The sequence below is a fragment of the Tasmannia lanceolata genome, unplaced genomic scaffold (assembly GCF_043159265.1).
Source record: "Tasmannia lanceolata isolate RefF3 unplaced genomic scaffold, GAP_Taslan_0.1 ptg000026l, whole genome shotgun sequence".
In the NCBI taxonomy this organism is placed as follows: Eukaryota; Viridiplantae; Streptophyta; class Magnoliopsida; order Canellales; family Winteraceae; genus Tasmannia; species Tasmannia lanceolata.
In genome coordinates this window covers 5439552-5454790 of record NW_027518703.1, presented here as the reverse complement: position 1 = coordinate 5454790, position 15239 = coordinate 5439552, and the positions used below count along the sequence as shown (strand labels likewise).

General features: G+C 38.3%; 1 protein-coding gene and 1 pseudogene across 1 annotated transcript; both read right to left on the bottom strand.

The window, feature by feature from the left end:
- Positions 1 to 4786: 4786 nt before the first annotated feature.
- LOC143858589 (putative transcription factor PosF21) lies at positions 4787 to 14741 on the bottom strand. The gene is made up of 5 exons (XM_077369269.1): positions 14549 to 14741; positions 13742 to 14238; positions 12470 to 12602; positions 7254 to 7338; positions 4787 to 5384 (listed from the first exon to the last, which is right to left on the bottom strand). Exons 2-5 carry the CDS (start codon positions 14227 to 14229, stop codon positions 5023 to 5025), a joined length of 1068 nt encoding a protein of 355 aa, XP_077225384.1. The 5' UTR covers positions 14230 to 14238; positions 14549 to 14741; the 3' UTR covers positions 4787 to 5022.
- Positions 5602 to 5748, bottom strand: LOC143858862 (small nucleolar RNA snoR2/U65; annotated as a pseudogene).
- Positions 14742 to 15239: the final 498 nt, after the last annotated feature.

Here is a 15239-nt window from a genome sequence, read left to right as displayed (position 1 = left end):
CATAATAAATCTAAGCCTCACAGAAGTGTTCATAGTTCATAGGATTTATATGAAGATCAAAAGGGTAGAACATCTATTTATCGAAGTCGGAGTCAAATCTCAAATGATTAAAGATATTTCATAGTTCAAAATCAAAACAAGCTTTGAGAACAAAGGTTATAGCAATTCATCATGCCATAGCAGAATAGCACAAGTTCAAAGAATACTCACAGACAAGAGTGTTAGAGAGGGTTGTCATCCCCGAGAAAAATTGCAATGCGCAGCGGAATAAAAATCGTATAGAATAAAAATTGAGAAATGATATTTACGCCCCTTTTGATCACCAAGGACACCTAGTGCAAGTGTACATTGCAATCAATCCCACCGAATTTTTCTGACATCAAGTACAATAGCCCCTCTTTTGTCATTGATACACTGACGTTGGGTGTCCTTGGTGATGAAAAGGGGCGCAAATATCACTTCCCTTAACCTTTCCAAATTTTGATCCTAGTGAAGATGTCCAAGGAGCGGGTGCTTGAACATCATAGTGGATTTTGAACTTTTTGATTTATTTAGATTAGTGAGTATGTGTATCTTTGAGTAGTTGTAGAGTGAGATAGTTGTGATTTTAATTTGAAATTCATGTAAGACTTGATATGTTGGATAATACTATGATCGGATCTGATATTAGTTGCTCAGCCTTATATACTTTTAGAGGTAACTTTCCAGGTATACGGCGTTGTTATGTCTTAGCCCATGAGTATGGTTTGGTGCGTGACACTTGCGAATTGAAAACTGTAAGATTGATAAAGGACGATGATAAATTCCCATGTTGTATGATAAATTCTCTCCCTTTAATGTGACTTGCAACATGAAAATTGTTAAAGTCTGACACATACCCTCCTCTAACCCTCTCTCTCTCTCTCTCTCTCTCTCTCTCTCTCCTTCATACCTTTGGTGGGCCCAATAGCACTCTCTCCACACCATTGGTGGGGCCAACAACACTCCTCTCTCTCTCTCTATAGGATGATCAGAACCGTCCGATCACTAGACAGACAACACCATACATAAACCTCTAAGATCGGAGAGTTAGGATCATCCTATGCAGATTATTTTTTGGGAATAACAAATGAAGATTTTGAATCTTAAAAAAGGTGGGCCCCAATGAATTTTCTAATAAATACTTATTATGTGAGGTCTGTACATAGGTGCATGTATTTTTTTTTAAATAAAGTGGGGCCCGTGTTGTCAAAACATCTAAATAATAAGTTGTTGAAGCACAACAAAATAGGCTATACCAATAAAATCATCCTAATGTTCCCATCTGTAAAGATTTCAATATGTTGTAGTTGGTTACGATCGTCCAATAGAGATGACTTTTGGGGCATGACTTACTCATATTGGGGCAGAATATATGAATGGATTGGATCTCTGAACAAAGTGGGGTCCCTTGTACAATGAGGCCTACCTATTATATCTAACAAAAGAGGAGATACTAATTTTTATTTTTATTTTTTATATATTTTTTTTTAAATTAACGCATTCTTATACAATTAATGTGGTTTTCTTGGTAGCTAAGCTGGATTGAACCTCTGACCTGAAGGTTGGAGAACAAAGCCTTAACCAACTGAGCTAGAGATACTGATTTTTGGGGATGGCCTATTTACATTGAGCCAAACCAACTAAATTACATTGAGCCAAACCAACTAAATGGTTTAGGTTTAGCTCTTTGAACAAGGTAGGTCCCACTCAATTTTGTTAAAAAGTAAGTGCACCTACGTACGGACACCATATAACGCGTATTTATTAGAAAATATCATTGGGGTCCACCTTGTTGGAAGATCCAAACCGTTCATCTATTTGGTCTCAATGTAAATAGGCCTTTCTCTAGAAATAATCTCACTTTGATATGTCGGACTATGGTGTCATTCATCTACAGATTGGAAGGTTACACGGATCATCCTTTAAATTACTCTGCAACGAGATTTCATCTATATATAAATCGAAGGGTTAGGATCATCATATGGAAATATATATATTTTGTAGAGGTTTATATATGGTGTCGTCCATCTCCGGATTGGAGGTTAGGATCATCCCATGGAGAAAATTTTATGGGCAAACCTATTTATATTGAGGCGAACAGATGAATGGTTTGGATCTTTAACAAGGTGGCCCAAGTGAAGTTTTTTAAACACAGAACTGCCCGTGATCATAAAAGTGAAAACATGAAGCAACATAAATTCACCCATCGGATATGCTATATTCAAATAAACCAAATATACACATATATTTCTGCCATCAAACATGATTAGGAGCACAAAATACCACAAGACCACCAATGTTTCTTTCCTCAATCTCGAAAAAAAAGGAAAGAAATATAACCCAAACAGATTTCTGTTACCAACCACCGTTATAAGCAGTAAAAACTAAAAACCCATAAACACTATTAAAATCAAAAAATAAAGAAAAAAAGGACGGCCGTTTTGCTCAAACATTGTTAAAATCGAAGAAGCGGCAACTCTTGAACTGCTTCTTTTGATCAGAACGAGATTAGAAATAACAAAATCAAAACCCCACAAGGATTATATATGATAAAATGTTACAAATTACGTTGCTCAAACATCGTTGAACAAAGAATAAGGAAAACAAAACAAAAATCAACAAAATCTGAGAACCTAACACATTGAAATTCAATAAGATCGGGGCTTTTCCAAGACCCAAAAAAGCCTAACACATTGAAATTCAAAAAGATCAGCGATTTTCCAAGAGCAAAGAAATAGATTTACCATGATGTGCGTCCAACTAGGAATCAAAGGGGGGATCTCTTTCTACTAACGTAGGAAAGAGGACACCTAAACCCAACAATCTCCACATTGGCTTATTTCCTAGCCACCTTGAAGATTTTCTAATGGCTTCTCCATTGGTTCACTGTCATCGCAAACTACATTAGCCTTCTAAAGTACCAGTTGCACACCATCAAATCATCCTAGTTCTACCCCCCTTCCCCCGGCGAGGTCATCAAAATGCCCAATGCACACGTTTAGCTGCACCGATTCAACTCGCTCAGCCAACTCTAGAGAGGGACCTCAATCCTTTCTCCCCACCAGCAGAAATTATTATCTCCTCACTATTGTTTGTAACCTAGAAGCCCATATCTACACAAACTATAAAAGATACTATGTCTGCACACAGTTCACTCCGTTTCCAATCAACCATCGAGGTACTAGGAATACCATCGTTTACCATGTTCCTCACTAGACACTAGAAACCATCGCACTCCTCTCTCTTCATCAAAACCATTACAACTGCATGTAATTTTCATGGCTTCACCTGCAAGTCCCGGAGTCTTAACTATCCCACAGACACTAGATTCCACATCTTTGGACAGACGTCACACTAAAGTGTACATCACTCCATCGAACATTCTAATCTTCTAATCCCAAATCGCGTGACGTTACAAGTCAATTCATCACTCAAGAACATAATATTTGACTTTTTTGCATGGAACTTATCAAAATATTCTCTCCTGGAGAAAACATTAAACAGAGTACTATGAATCTAAAATTCACTCATCATGAGAAATGTGATTACATATGGAGATTGTGAGAACATCACTAACTATTTTGTTCCACTCATTCATTACTGTCCATTAGATTTCTAGCACCGTTGTCTGACTTGTCAATCCAAATAGGACCTAAGAGATTATCATGGGTTGTTCTATGTGGAAAATCTAAATATTTATGAAAAATAGATATCTGAGTAATAGAAATGGGCATTCACATAGCCCATCATGTAAGATGAGATCAAGCTTTAATCAAGCAATTGGGAGCCAGGAGCCACCTCAACAGACATGGCACACATCAAAATAATTCAATTCAAAACATCAACAAAGTTAAATTTATCAATAGAAATACCAAATCAAGTGGTGCATCCACCATACTGAGGTTCAATTAAGCATAAATTAACTCTCAATTGAATATCAATAGCTGAAACATAAAGACAGAGAGAACCAGACAGCATGATGGTCCCCACACGGTACCAACTACATCAAATTGGTTATTGGATCAATCAATCAGGACAATCAGAAGAGATCATACGATCTAGGACACAAGTATTGCATACGTCATTGGTCCAATACTTTGTACAAATTACCTGTAATAACAAACTTGCAAAATGGATCCGTTTATCGTAAAGTGATTAGTTGTTCCTAACTCTACTTCACCTTAATTGTTATTTAAACAAAAAGATCAAAATAAACTTTCGATAAAAGTTATGTCTTGGTCCAAATTGTGATAGCATTTCTCTTTTGCTTGTCCATGGAGTTTTGAAAAACTTGGGCCCAAGTAAGATCGGTTTAGGATCATGAGATCCTTTTCTATTAGATAAGAAGGGCTGTTGTACAAAATGTACTTATAAGTAATTGCCCCTTAGATCCTATATCAATCTATACAAAGAAAAAATCATGTAAGTAGATTCTTTTTTTGTGTGAGTAGATTCTTTTTTTTGTGAAAATGGTACTTCCAACTACGTAGCTCAAGATTTTTTTTTACAAAAATAGACACAAGGAACATAAATCAGAAGCATTTCCAAACTCCCTGGCTTTGATATTGGCACTCTATTTTTAACTTATTTCCTTGTATGGTGATAGCTTGTTGGGAACTGTAGAAGCCAATGACAAAAGTGTAAAATAAAGAGAAGGGTGCTACCGTGCCAATATAAAAAAAAAGGAAATGAATATATCATTCTCCCAGGATGAAATTCAAAAATAAAAGACTGAATGTAAACTAAAGAAATGATAATTAAAGAATTGAGAACTAAAATACCTGCCGCCAATCTATTATGAAGTATCTATAGACTGTTTTTACACAAAAGAGAATTTAATGGCTACTATAGAAGACATGATGATCAATAAATACAGATGTATGCATACATATATCTGTCTTTATTTACCCAAAATAAATAAATAAATAGAGATGTATTCTATCACATTTTTTGAAGTTGCTAAGCTCTCCATTTACCAAAAAGTAATGGATGATATGATGATCAGCTGGTGTCTGATGAATTGTCACCTTGGTTTGGAGAAGGCAAGGGTTCTTTCATCTTTAAATCAGTAGGTTGGTGGTGTTGCTGCTGCCACTGTTGATGCAGAGATGGTGGCTGCCGCCGCTGCTGTTGGTGTTGCTGCGGCGGAGATTTCTGCTGGTGTTGCTGTTGGTGAGAATGGATTTGAAGTTGTTGAAGTTGGTGCGCAGCTAAAAGAGTGTTCATGGAATTGTTGTGGGGATAGAATTGTTGATTGGCCTCGAAGGATGACCCTAAATTCATCATCTGTCCACCATTGGGACTTCCTTGCCCGGCCAGCAACTTTAGACGCTGGATTTCCTCTCTCAATACATCATTCAGAGCTACCACAACAGGAAGAAAAGAACGTGCATAAAATATACATTATACAAGTATTGAAGCAGGCTGGTAAATTTAGAAAACTTGAAATATGAATTGCACTCAACCAGGACTAGATTGAACTCAAAACTCGGTGGGGTAGTCGGTAAATTTAAGAAAGATTACATTGTAATCCGAACTTCTTTAGTGATACTTCATATTTTTATTTGTGAATGATGAAAAAGCTGTAATAGCAAAAATTGGCTCCGTTGATACATGGCTAGGGATGTAAGATCAACGGGTTCCTATCAGAATGCAAAACAAAGAAGGGATTTGTTTTGCACCCAATCATAGCATCCCCAGACAATGCCAATGGCATGGCATTGGGCAGATAACAAAGAGCCTCTTAGGATGCCACCAAAATTGGCCCTTCTGCAAATCATATCATTTTTAAAACTATTATAACCATTATTTGCAAATAGTTATAGTAAACTTCAAAACCAATTTTAAAAAAGTCATATTTAACTTCAAAACCATTTGCCCACAAGATTATATGCAAATCTACTATTATAAATTGATGTTTGGTGCAGCTCTATGCAGATATAATATAATTGGAGACCATGTAACTTTGGCAATGAAAGTCTATTACATGTCAGAAATAAGGTAACAAAAAAAAAGGAAAATTCTGCACACCGACATGTGTATACACTATACAGTACAATCGATAATAATGACAGATATTATATATCATTTTAGGGTTGCTTACTTTTGAAAGGGAAAACATTATAAATATCTAATTAGTGGATGCTACAAAAAGTAAAATAAATAATAATTTGATGCTTTGCCATTGTAGATTTGTCAAGAATTTTCCAACATGACAAGTTCTGAAAGGGGCCCTTATTATGTCCGCATGATCTTAGGTCACTAATGATAGAAAAGGCCATAGTTTCAATCTCTAAAAGCTAGAGTTTGGATGATTAAGGATATGATGCTTGATTTTAATGTTTTTAGGCATATTTCATTTCGGTTCTCCTTTATTTCTCTTGAATCTGTGTTGTTTAAACAAAAGAGGAGTAACTATTGTCGTATATAGAGTCAAACCGGTCATTGATATGATATATTTTTTTTGCTGTACAGACAAGACATGCACATAATTATGATTACGTTTTGCTTCTTCGGTGACTGTTAAATACTGTAGCCATATTGACCACTAAAGTTTTTTTAATGATATTGAAAATGGTTCAAAATTAGCCTGGATGATATGAAACCTTGATGCATAAAAAATGGAGGAATAAGAATAGAAGCAGTAGACTCAGGAAGAATCCAGAAGTACAAGAGAGTGAAGTGTGCAAGCGCATCTTTCAACTTTTCAAGGAGGGATTTCAAATGGGGGAATAGATATGAAAAATAGTGTTTAGAGAAACTAGGCCCAATATAATATAAGATAAGATAAAATCCAGAGGAAAACGGAAAATAAGTTTTCAGCCTTCCATAAAACTTGGCAGAGTTGGTGAAAATTTAGCAAGTTGATCACTGACAGAACAACTAGCCAAGTTTTGCAGGGTCTTTTCTTTTAGGAGTCTGTGCTTAATACCTGACAAAATTAACTGGTGAGGGTTCCAAATACAAGCCATGACTTCTCATGCATGGGGTTAACCATCCACATAGAAAAACACATGCTTGCATACTAAGGCATCAATCTATTTAAAGTCAACCATATCTGTTTGAGCTGAATATCTGAAACACTGAAATGGTAAGATGCATACCCATGCCAACAAGAATCTTGAGTAACTTGTAACTGCTGTATATGTTGTATTATTGTTCATTAAAAATATAAAAAAAGCAGAGCCAAACAGAAAAGCGGTAGTATGCAACAGTAGTGCATGAAACCTTACCATCTTGTAGGTGAACCTGCTGCTCCATGGTCTGCAAACGAAGTTTCAGTTCATTGTTTTCGGCAGTCAAACCATTTGTATCTCTCTGTCCATGACAAGCAAATTTAGAAAAAAAAAGGTTTAAAGCATATTCCAAATAGTCAATTAAACTAAATCCATTAATCTTATAAGCCTGTGATAGTGACCAAAAAAATAATAAAATAAAAAAATAAAATAAAAAAAATCAGAGTTGAAGCATCTGTTGTGACTGATAATGGTCACAAGATTTCAATGGTTGCGGGTAAGGGGTCTGGTGCTTGGGCGTCCATTGCTTCTGTTCAAGCGGAATTTATTCCACTGGTTCGATTTCAGGTTGGGAAGGGGGATAACGTACGTTTTTGGCTGGATCTATGGCTCGGAGAATCCTGCTTGTGAGAGACTTGCCTGGATTTGTTTAGATTGGCATCAAGCCCGGATTCGCTAGTGGCGGATAACTTGGTGAGAAGTGAAGCTACTGGGAATTTGGCATGGGATGTGCGCCTAAGGCGGAATCAAAAGTAATCGGAGATTGCCAGTTTCACTAATCTTCTTCAAACTTTGTCCCCTTGTTATATACTTATATGTTGGCTCACGGACAGGATCGTTTCATATGGTTGCTGGAACCTCAGGGAGGTTTTACTGTTCCCTATTTCTTCCTAAAACTCGCCGAATGTCGGAACCTGAATCCCAGCCGCGCACGCATATGGCGTTCAGTTATCTCACCGCGTATTTTGGTATTGCATGGACTGTCACTCACTGTTGTATCAATACGTGCGAGCGGCTCAAAAAAAGATCAATCCAGCTTGCTAGCTGGTGCGTGCTTTGCCGCGCGGCGGAAGAGGGGATCACATCTTCCTACATTGCACATACTCATATGATCTGGACAAGCACATTTAGATTTTTTGGCATATTGAAAGAGATGGATAAGATAATCGCCAGGAGATAATGTCCGTCCGAGAATTCTTCAATCGCCGGCAGACGAACCCCCCGCTAGGCCAGGATTGACTGGGTGGCCCCAACGTTCCTTGATCTAGTAGAAAACGGATACTCAGCTGAGGAAGCTTTCTATTCATCTGGAGTTTTTAACAGTTGTTGTCGGAGATCTCTGATCCTGATAAGTCAGGGGGAGAGTAGAGGGAGATTTCCATGGTGTCCCCCTAGATCCTTTCCTCGATCTGTAGGAAGTCAGGAGGATCTGGACTTGATAACAAGAAGATTTGACTTTCGAAATGGAACTACTCGAAGAAGGTGGACACAACCAAACCAAAGATTTGCTGACTAGAGGTGTTTGAAGTGTAGCTATAGCAATTATGGGACTTGTCGTATCTGTAGAAAATGTTTGGGGCCGAAGTCTACTAAAAAGGCCGAGGCCGCTAAGTCTTCGATCCCTAAGGAGATCCATAAGGAGCACCACATACCCAGAGTGGAGGGAAAAAAAACCCCATGTTTACTATCCCAAACGATCTGATCATCGAGAGGAAGAAGACTTTAGAAAGTTGTTTGATAGGTTCTTTGAGGAATAAGTCTTTGTTGGAAGAAGTCTGGTCTTGGGCGAAGAGGAAATGGGCTCTGCCGCTTTTAAGCAAACCATTTTGCATTAGTCCCTCATTGGTTCTCTTTTGTTTTGAGTCTCAAAGTCAGGCCACGTCTATTCTTCGGCGGGGAGGTGATGCTTTGGGTGGATACCTAGTTTCCCTCCATCCGTGGTCACCTGCCTTAAATACTGGTGCAAGAACAGTGACACTTAAGTGCTTTAACATCCCGCTCCAAGCATGGTCTCTTTCCACGGTGGAGACTCTGGGTCACCATTTTGGTCAAGTTCTGGAAACTCAGATGTCAGGTAGTCATGACCACTGCCTGGAATTCGCTTCTGTTAAGGTTCTAACCTCTTTGTGGAATTGTTTGACTTCTTTAATTAACCTTCTGGTAGATTCTACGGTTTATCCAGTTGGAGTTAAGATGGCGGATGAGTCTTTAAGGTCTTTTAATAATCCTTTAGCAGTTAAAAATTCCGTTCCTTTGGCCCCTTCTTCAGATGTCTCTGCTAGCCCTCCGCCGGTGATTGACCTGCCTGCGGTTGGGCCGCTAGAAATCTCTGGGGGTAAATCTGTCATTCCCAGGTCAAAAGAGCCGTTGGATAACTCTGTCCCAGAATTTGAATTATCTTCTACTTTGGAAATGGAGAAGCCGGCTGAAGCCCCCAAAAATTTAGTCTCATCATTGAAGAGGAAAGTGGTCAGTCCTAGGAAAGGACCGTGTCAGAAGACCCCAAGGGTGCGTTTGGATACCAGGAATCAAGAATGGGTATAGAAATCAAATTCCATTCCTATTCCATTTCCCATGGTAAGGGAATGCGGATTCCAATTCTTGTGTTTGGTTACCCATTATAATGAAGAATCGTTATCAACAAAGCATTTTCAGAAAAAATAGCAGGTTTAGGGTCTCACGTATGAGACGAAGCATTTGCCAGAGAGAGAGAGAGAGAGAGAGAGAGAGAGAGAGAGAGAGATTCTCTCCTTTAAATCATGGAGAGAGAGAGAGAGAGATTTTCTCCCTTAAATCATGGAGGTGTTTTCTCCCTAATTTTGTCAACCAAATCGGTTATTTTGTTTTGGGAATTAGAATACCACCTACCTAGGGCGGTATCAAAATCCACCCAAGATTCCACCTGAAATTCCGGTTGGGCATTCTCTTTGCACCGAGTAAGATCACCCAAACGCAAGAATCGTGGGGATAGAATCAAACACCGATTCTTTAATTTTGATTCCATCAATCCAGACGCACCCCAAAAGTTAAACCAAGTATTTTCACTGGAAAATCTTCGACTGTCGTAATCTTCAACCCACGTCAGTGGAAAAGGCGGTTAAGATTAAAAACCGCCTCTTTAAGAGCAAAAAGAATAAAGGAAATTTAAAAGCATTGAAGGACCCCAATTTCACATCAATAGGTTTCGTGTCAATCCACCGAAAAAGGGCTCGTCATTTCAGACAAGTAAAGTCAGCCAGAAGTGGAGAGGCGTGTTTCCCGAGAATTACCTTTTAGCCACTAAAGGAGGTCTTTCTCTTTTTAAAAGAAACCTCTTGGATTCTCGAAGAAAAGAACCAAGAAAATCTAAGTTAGCCTCCAATTTTAGTCGCCTCCTCAAAGATTTTGATAAGCCTTTCAAGACTCCTTCAGCCTTTATGCCAACTGAGTCTGGTTCTTCATCTAGGAAAAGGAAAGCGGTCACATTTGAGATGGATGATCTATAGTTTCTTAGGGCTCTACAATATGATGAAGCGATGGCGGAAGAAGTATGTCCTACGCCTAAGGAAATCTCTATGGGTATCTGGAAGAAACAGTGGAAACAATTTAAGAAGGAAGCATTGGCAAACAAGGATAGCCTTCTAAAGGTTTCAGGGAAGTCCGACCCAAAAGAGGCCTTGGTCAGAATCTATAAACTTTCTTTCTTTAAGGATGCTCTAGAAGAAGAGCAACGAGCCCGTCGTCAGCGTTGGGAAGAGGTTAGAGCGGCTGAGATTGAGCGACTGGAAAAACTGATGGATTACTCAGATGATGTACCTCAAAAGTCACGGGATTCCTTGGATCGGAAGGTAAGTTTGGAAGTTCGGACTCAGATGGAAGAGGATTTGGAAAGACAAGAAGCGGATTCAAGGTTAATAGACTTTCTGGAATCAGAAGAGCAAAGTGTCATTCCCACTGATGAAATTGATGAATTGTTGGCTATTGGGGATGTCTTCGGAATAGGTTTCGATGATGATTTGGAAGCCACAAAAAATCTGTTTCGATCAATGGCCATTAGGGATTTGAAGGAATTAAGAAAGGTCGGTAATGAGAAGAAAGATGAGGAAAAGGGGGCCGAGGGTAGTAACCCTATTTGAAAGGCCTTCAGGCCTGGAAAAAAAATTGCTAGGGGATGAAGGACAAGAGAAGAGGGATAAATGAAACAGAAGAAGAAGGAATCTGCATTTGATAAGATAGAGAAATGTTGGAAAAAGGTAGATACAACTCTTTCTATTGTTGAAAAGCACTGAGAATTGTTTTGCTAGTATCCAAAAATTGTCACTTTCCAATAGCCATAGCTTGAGAGATTCGTTCTTTCACTTGGCTTATCCTATCTGGATTCTTTTAGGGTGCTTTATCTCATGGGTAGTTTCTTTACCTTGTTGTGGAGCTCCTGGATGCAGTTTTTGTAGGTCCTAATGATTTCACCAATTTGAAGGTGGTTTTAGGTAGTGTCTGATCATTCATTTAGAATGAAGTCTCTAGACGTTTTGTTTAGGAGGTCTATATCTATTGAAAAAAAAGGGGGGGCGGTATGAGTGATAGTTCTAATCTGGTTATAGAAGATATGAAGAGATTGCATTCAAGCATAAGACAGAAACTGAATGCTTGGGTTCTATTGTAATTTTGGATATTTTGTGCACTTTGAATTGGTCTCGGGTATGCCCGTTCCAGTTCACCTTAATATTTTGTACGGCAAGCCGGGACTCCTGGTCCCGAATGCTACCTGAATATTAATGAAATATGTCACTTTTCAAAAAAAAAAAAAAAAATCGGCATATCGTGGGTCGGGCAAAGAAGTATTGATACGGTAATTCTGAACTGGGGTGATACATTCCATGATTGTTTGGGCCAAGATTTGTGGTTTTTTGTAACCTATGCCATCATATGGCATATATGGGCTGAGAGGAACAACAGGATCTTTGAGGGGAAGGAAAGGCGCTAGAATCATATTGCTTTAGCTGTCAAGATGGCGTTAATTACATGATTTAGAATAAGGGGACCTTTCCCTATTCCACTGAGACCATACTCAAAAATTTTAACAGGGTAATATCATAACGGAGGGCTCGTGTGTCGTGCATAGGAGGAGATTTGCTAATTCAACGGCCAATGGGCTAGCTAAAGAGGGAGTTAATATCCCGAGTACCATTGTTACCTGCTATGAACCATTAGAGGGTTCATAGGGGTGTTTTTTTTTTTTGCACTGTTATTACCTGAGACATCTTATCCCTCCTTGTACGCTTTTTGCTCTTGGCAATAACATATTTAATTTTCAAAAAAAATGGTCACAGGTACCTACACAGTTTCTACAATATTGAATTCTATACTAACTAAGTATGCATTCACCATTCAAAAAAAAAAATTAAGTATGCATTCTTAATTTGAAGAATATGATGCATAAGAGAGCAAAACACCTGCAGCAAGGTCAATTGGGCAGACATCGTGGTTGTTTCAGTTTGCAGGGTCTGGACTTTCCGCTCAAGCTCTGCTATGTAGCGCATCTTCCTTTCCTTTGATCTTGCAGCTGATTGCCTATTTGCCAAAATCCTATCCCACAGACATAAAGAAATTACAGATGTAATATAGATGTTGTGGAGTAAAATACACCATTATAACATATATGAACCTTCAACATAACTTGTATAATCAACTTGAAGGTGGACTATAAACATAAGGGATTTGCGAGCATCCATCGCAAAAGACATTTCACGGATGGGCTGTTGCATGTGAGAGCAACCACACAGGCTCACTTTTCAGCAGATTTTGTCTTCATTCACAAGGTGGCTGCTCTCACATGCAATAGGCCATCCGCAAAATGCCTTCTGCGATGGACGCTAGCAAATCCCTAAATATAATGAAACCAGAGCTTAAATATGCAGCTTACAATCAGGAAGCCAGTGAACGTCAGCTATAGAATACAAACCTGATAGCAGATTCCGAAATCAATTAGAACAAAGGCATTCCATGCAGTACAACTTGAAACAACTTATAATTCAGGAGTACCCGTTTAAGCTATTGCATGCTTTTTGCTAACTTGGGTTTAAAATTATGTTTGTCCTACTGTGTCATAAACATATATCAATCATTAATTAACAGTAAATCAAAAATGTTTTTTTATGAGGGTATTAGGTTCAGAGTTTATTATGGGGAAAGGATAAAATTGTGGCAGCATAAGTGGTGTGAGGATACCTCTTTAAAGGTGGTTTTTCATGATTTGTTTGCGTTTGTGATGAATAAAGAAGTGTTTGTAAAGGATTGCATGGTGGGTGAGAGTTCTCAATTGGCTTGGAACATTCGGTTCAGAAGAAAATTTTTCGACAGGGACCTGGATAAGGTAGCCTGTTTCCTGGATAGGGTAGCAACCACCTAGATTAGCTTTGCAGATTTTTTTTCTATGGGAAAGACTTGACATTGGCTAAAATTTTAATTAAAAAAATTGACATGTCGGTCTCCGATTGGGTGTCGATTTTTACCCTTAACACTAGCATAAAAGTAATATAACATCCATGATTTGATATGATACTCTTTAAGGAAAACAAACAATAAAAAGAAGTGCCCATGTACAAGTTACTGTAGCCTTTGGAACAATAGTGAACTCCAACTACAAAGAAATATGCAGAGTTATCATATAACAATTGGTAATTCAACTATAATCTACTTTCCATTTACAGGTAGAAAAACCCTACCTCTTTGCTCGTTTTGGATCAATAAGGGCTAGATCCGCAAGATTTGCCGCTGACATAGCTTTCTTATCCTCCCTAGAAGCACCTTCTGTTCCTGAAACAAACAACTCGGGTTTGATCGAAATGGATCCATCCAAGGACTGGCTATGCTGGTGCCTAACCCTAGGCCTCACACTAGCCACAGTAACCATATTTTCGCCCGCAGAAGCCCCAACTGCAGTCCCTGAAGGCTCACCAAGTTGTAAGCCAGATGTAGCAGATGATGAATTGAATTTGTCCATGTCAATGAACATGGAGAATAAGTCTTCTTCAGTCTCATTAGACAAAGATGGGCCATAAGCAGAGCCTACAATGCCAAGATCATTATCAAAGCTAATGTCATCAGGCAATCCAACTATTTCTGAATGAGCTCTCCTGTGGCCAATGTTCTTTGGCGGAAATTCTGGCATTTTGCTAATGTCATGGCTAAAGCTGCTTGAATCCCCAGACATACCAAAACCCTAGAAAAATGAATAAGAAACCTTCAAAACCCTAGAAAAATGAATAAGAAACATTCAAAACCTAACATGTTTAAACGAAAACCTTAGAAAAATGATCATCACAAACAATAAACCCTAGAAATAAATGGAGACTATGTAGCCTCTAGCAAAATCCCTTTTTCAAGAACAAATTGAAATTCTTTTTCAAATACATTCAAAACCCTCATAGCAAAATGCAGAGAAAAATAAAAAACAACTGCAGAAACCCTAAAATCAAAACCTTTGGAGAGAAAGAAAGTGTTCTTCAAAACCTTAATAAGGAGAGATCTACCTCAGCTTGGTAGTATTTCAAGAGAGAGCTCTCTGGTAGAGAAGAAATGCAAAACCAAACATCAAAACAAAATCAGACATTCTTTCTTGGCTTTTTCTAATTTTAATGGGAAAAAAATATTTCGCGCATTAAATTTTCCGAAATTTTTTCGAAAAGTTGCCGCGTATCTTAAAGAAGAATTCTTTCTCTTTGAATCTTACGACCAGATACAATGCATGCGTGGCTGGCATGTGTATAGTGATAGTAAGCGAAACTCCAAAGGAAAAAAACGCGTTTTATCGGTGTGCCGTTTAAAACTCCGTTTAATAACGTTTAAAATGCGTCTTAAACGTTTTAAACACGTTTTTTTGGCAACTTTCCAATTTTACCCCTATCATTCTTTACAAATGACAAAATTCTAAACTCATTTTCTTAAGTTTTCATTTTTTGTTTTTTACTACTTTTCTCTTTTTTAACGAGTACCGTATTAAACTCGAATTTTTGGGGTCCTGCTTTTTTTTTTTTTTTTTGCCAAATCACGTTTTGCTAATGTGCCAGAAAGGGATCTCATTTGCAAGATTAGACCTGGCAAAATGTGACCTGGACCCGTGGGTCCACCCGGCCCACCCGTAATTTATAGGCCCGGGTCACTAAATTATTGACCCGTTGAAATTTGACCTGGCCCGTACAGGTCCCATCAAAATTTGGCCGG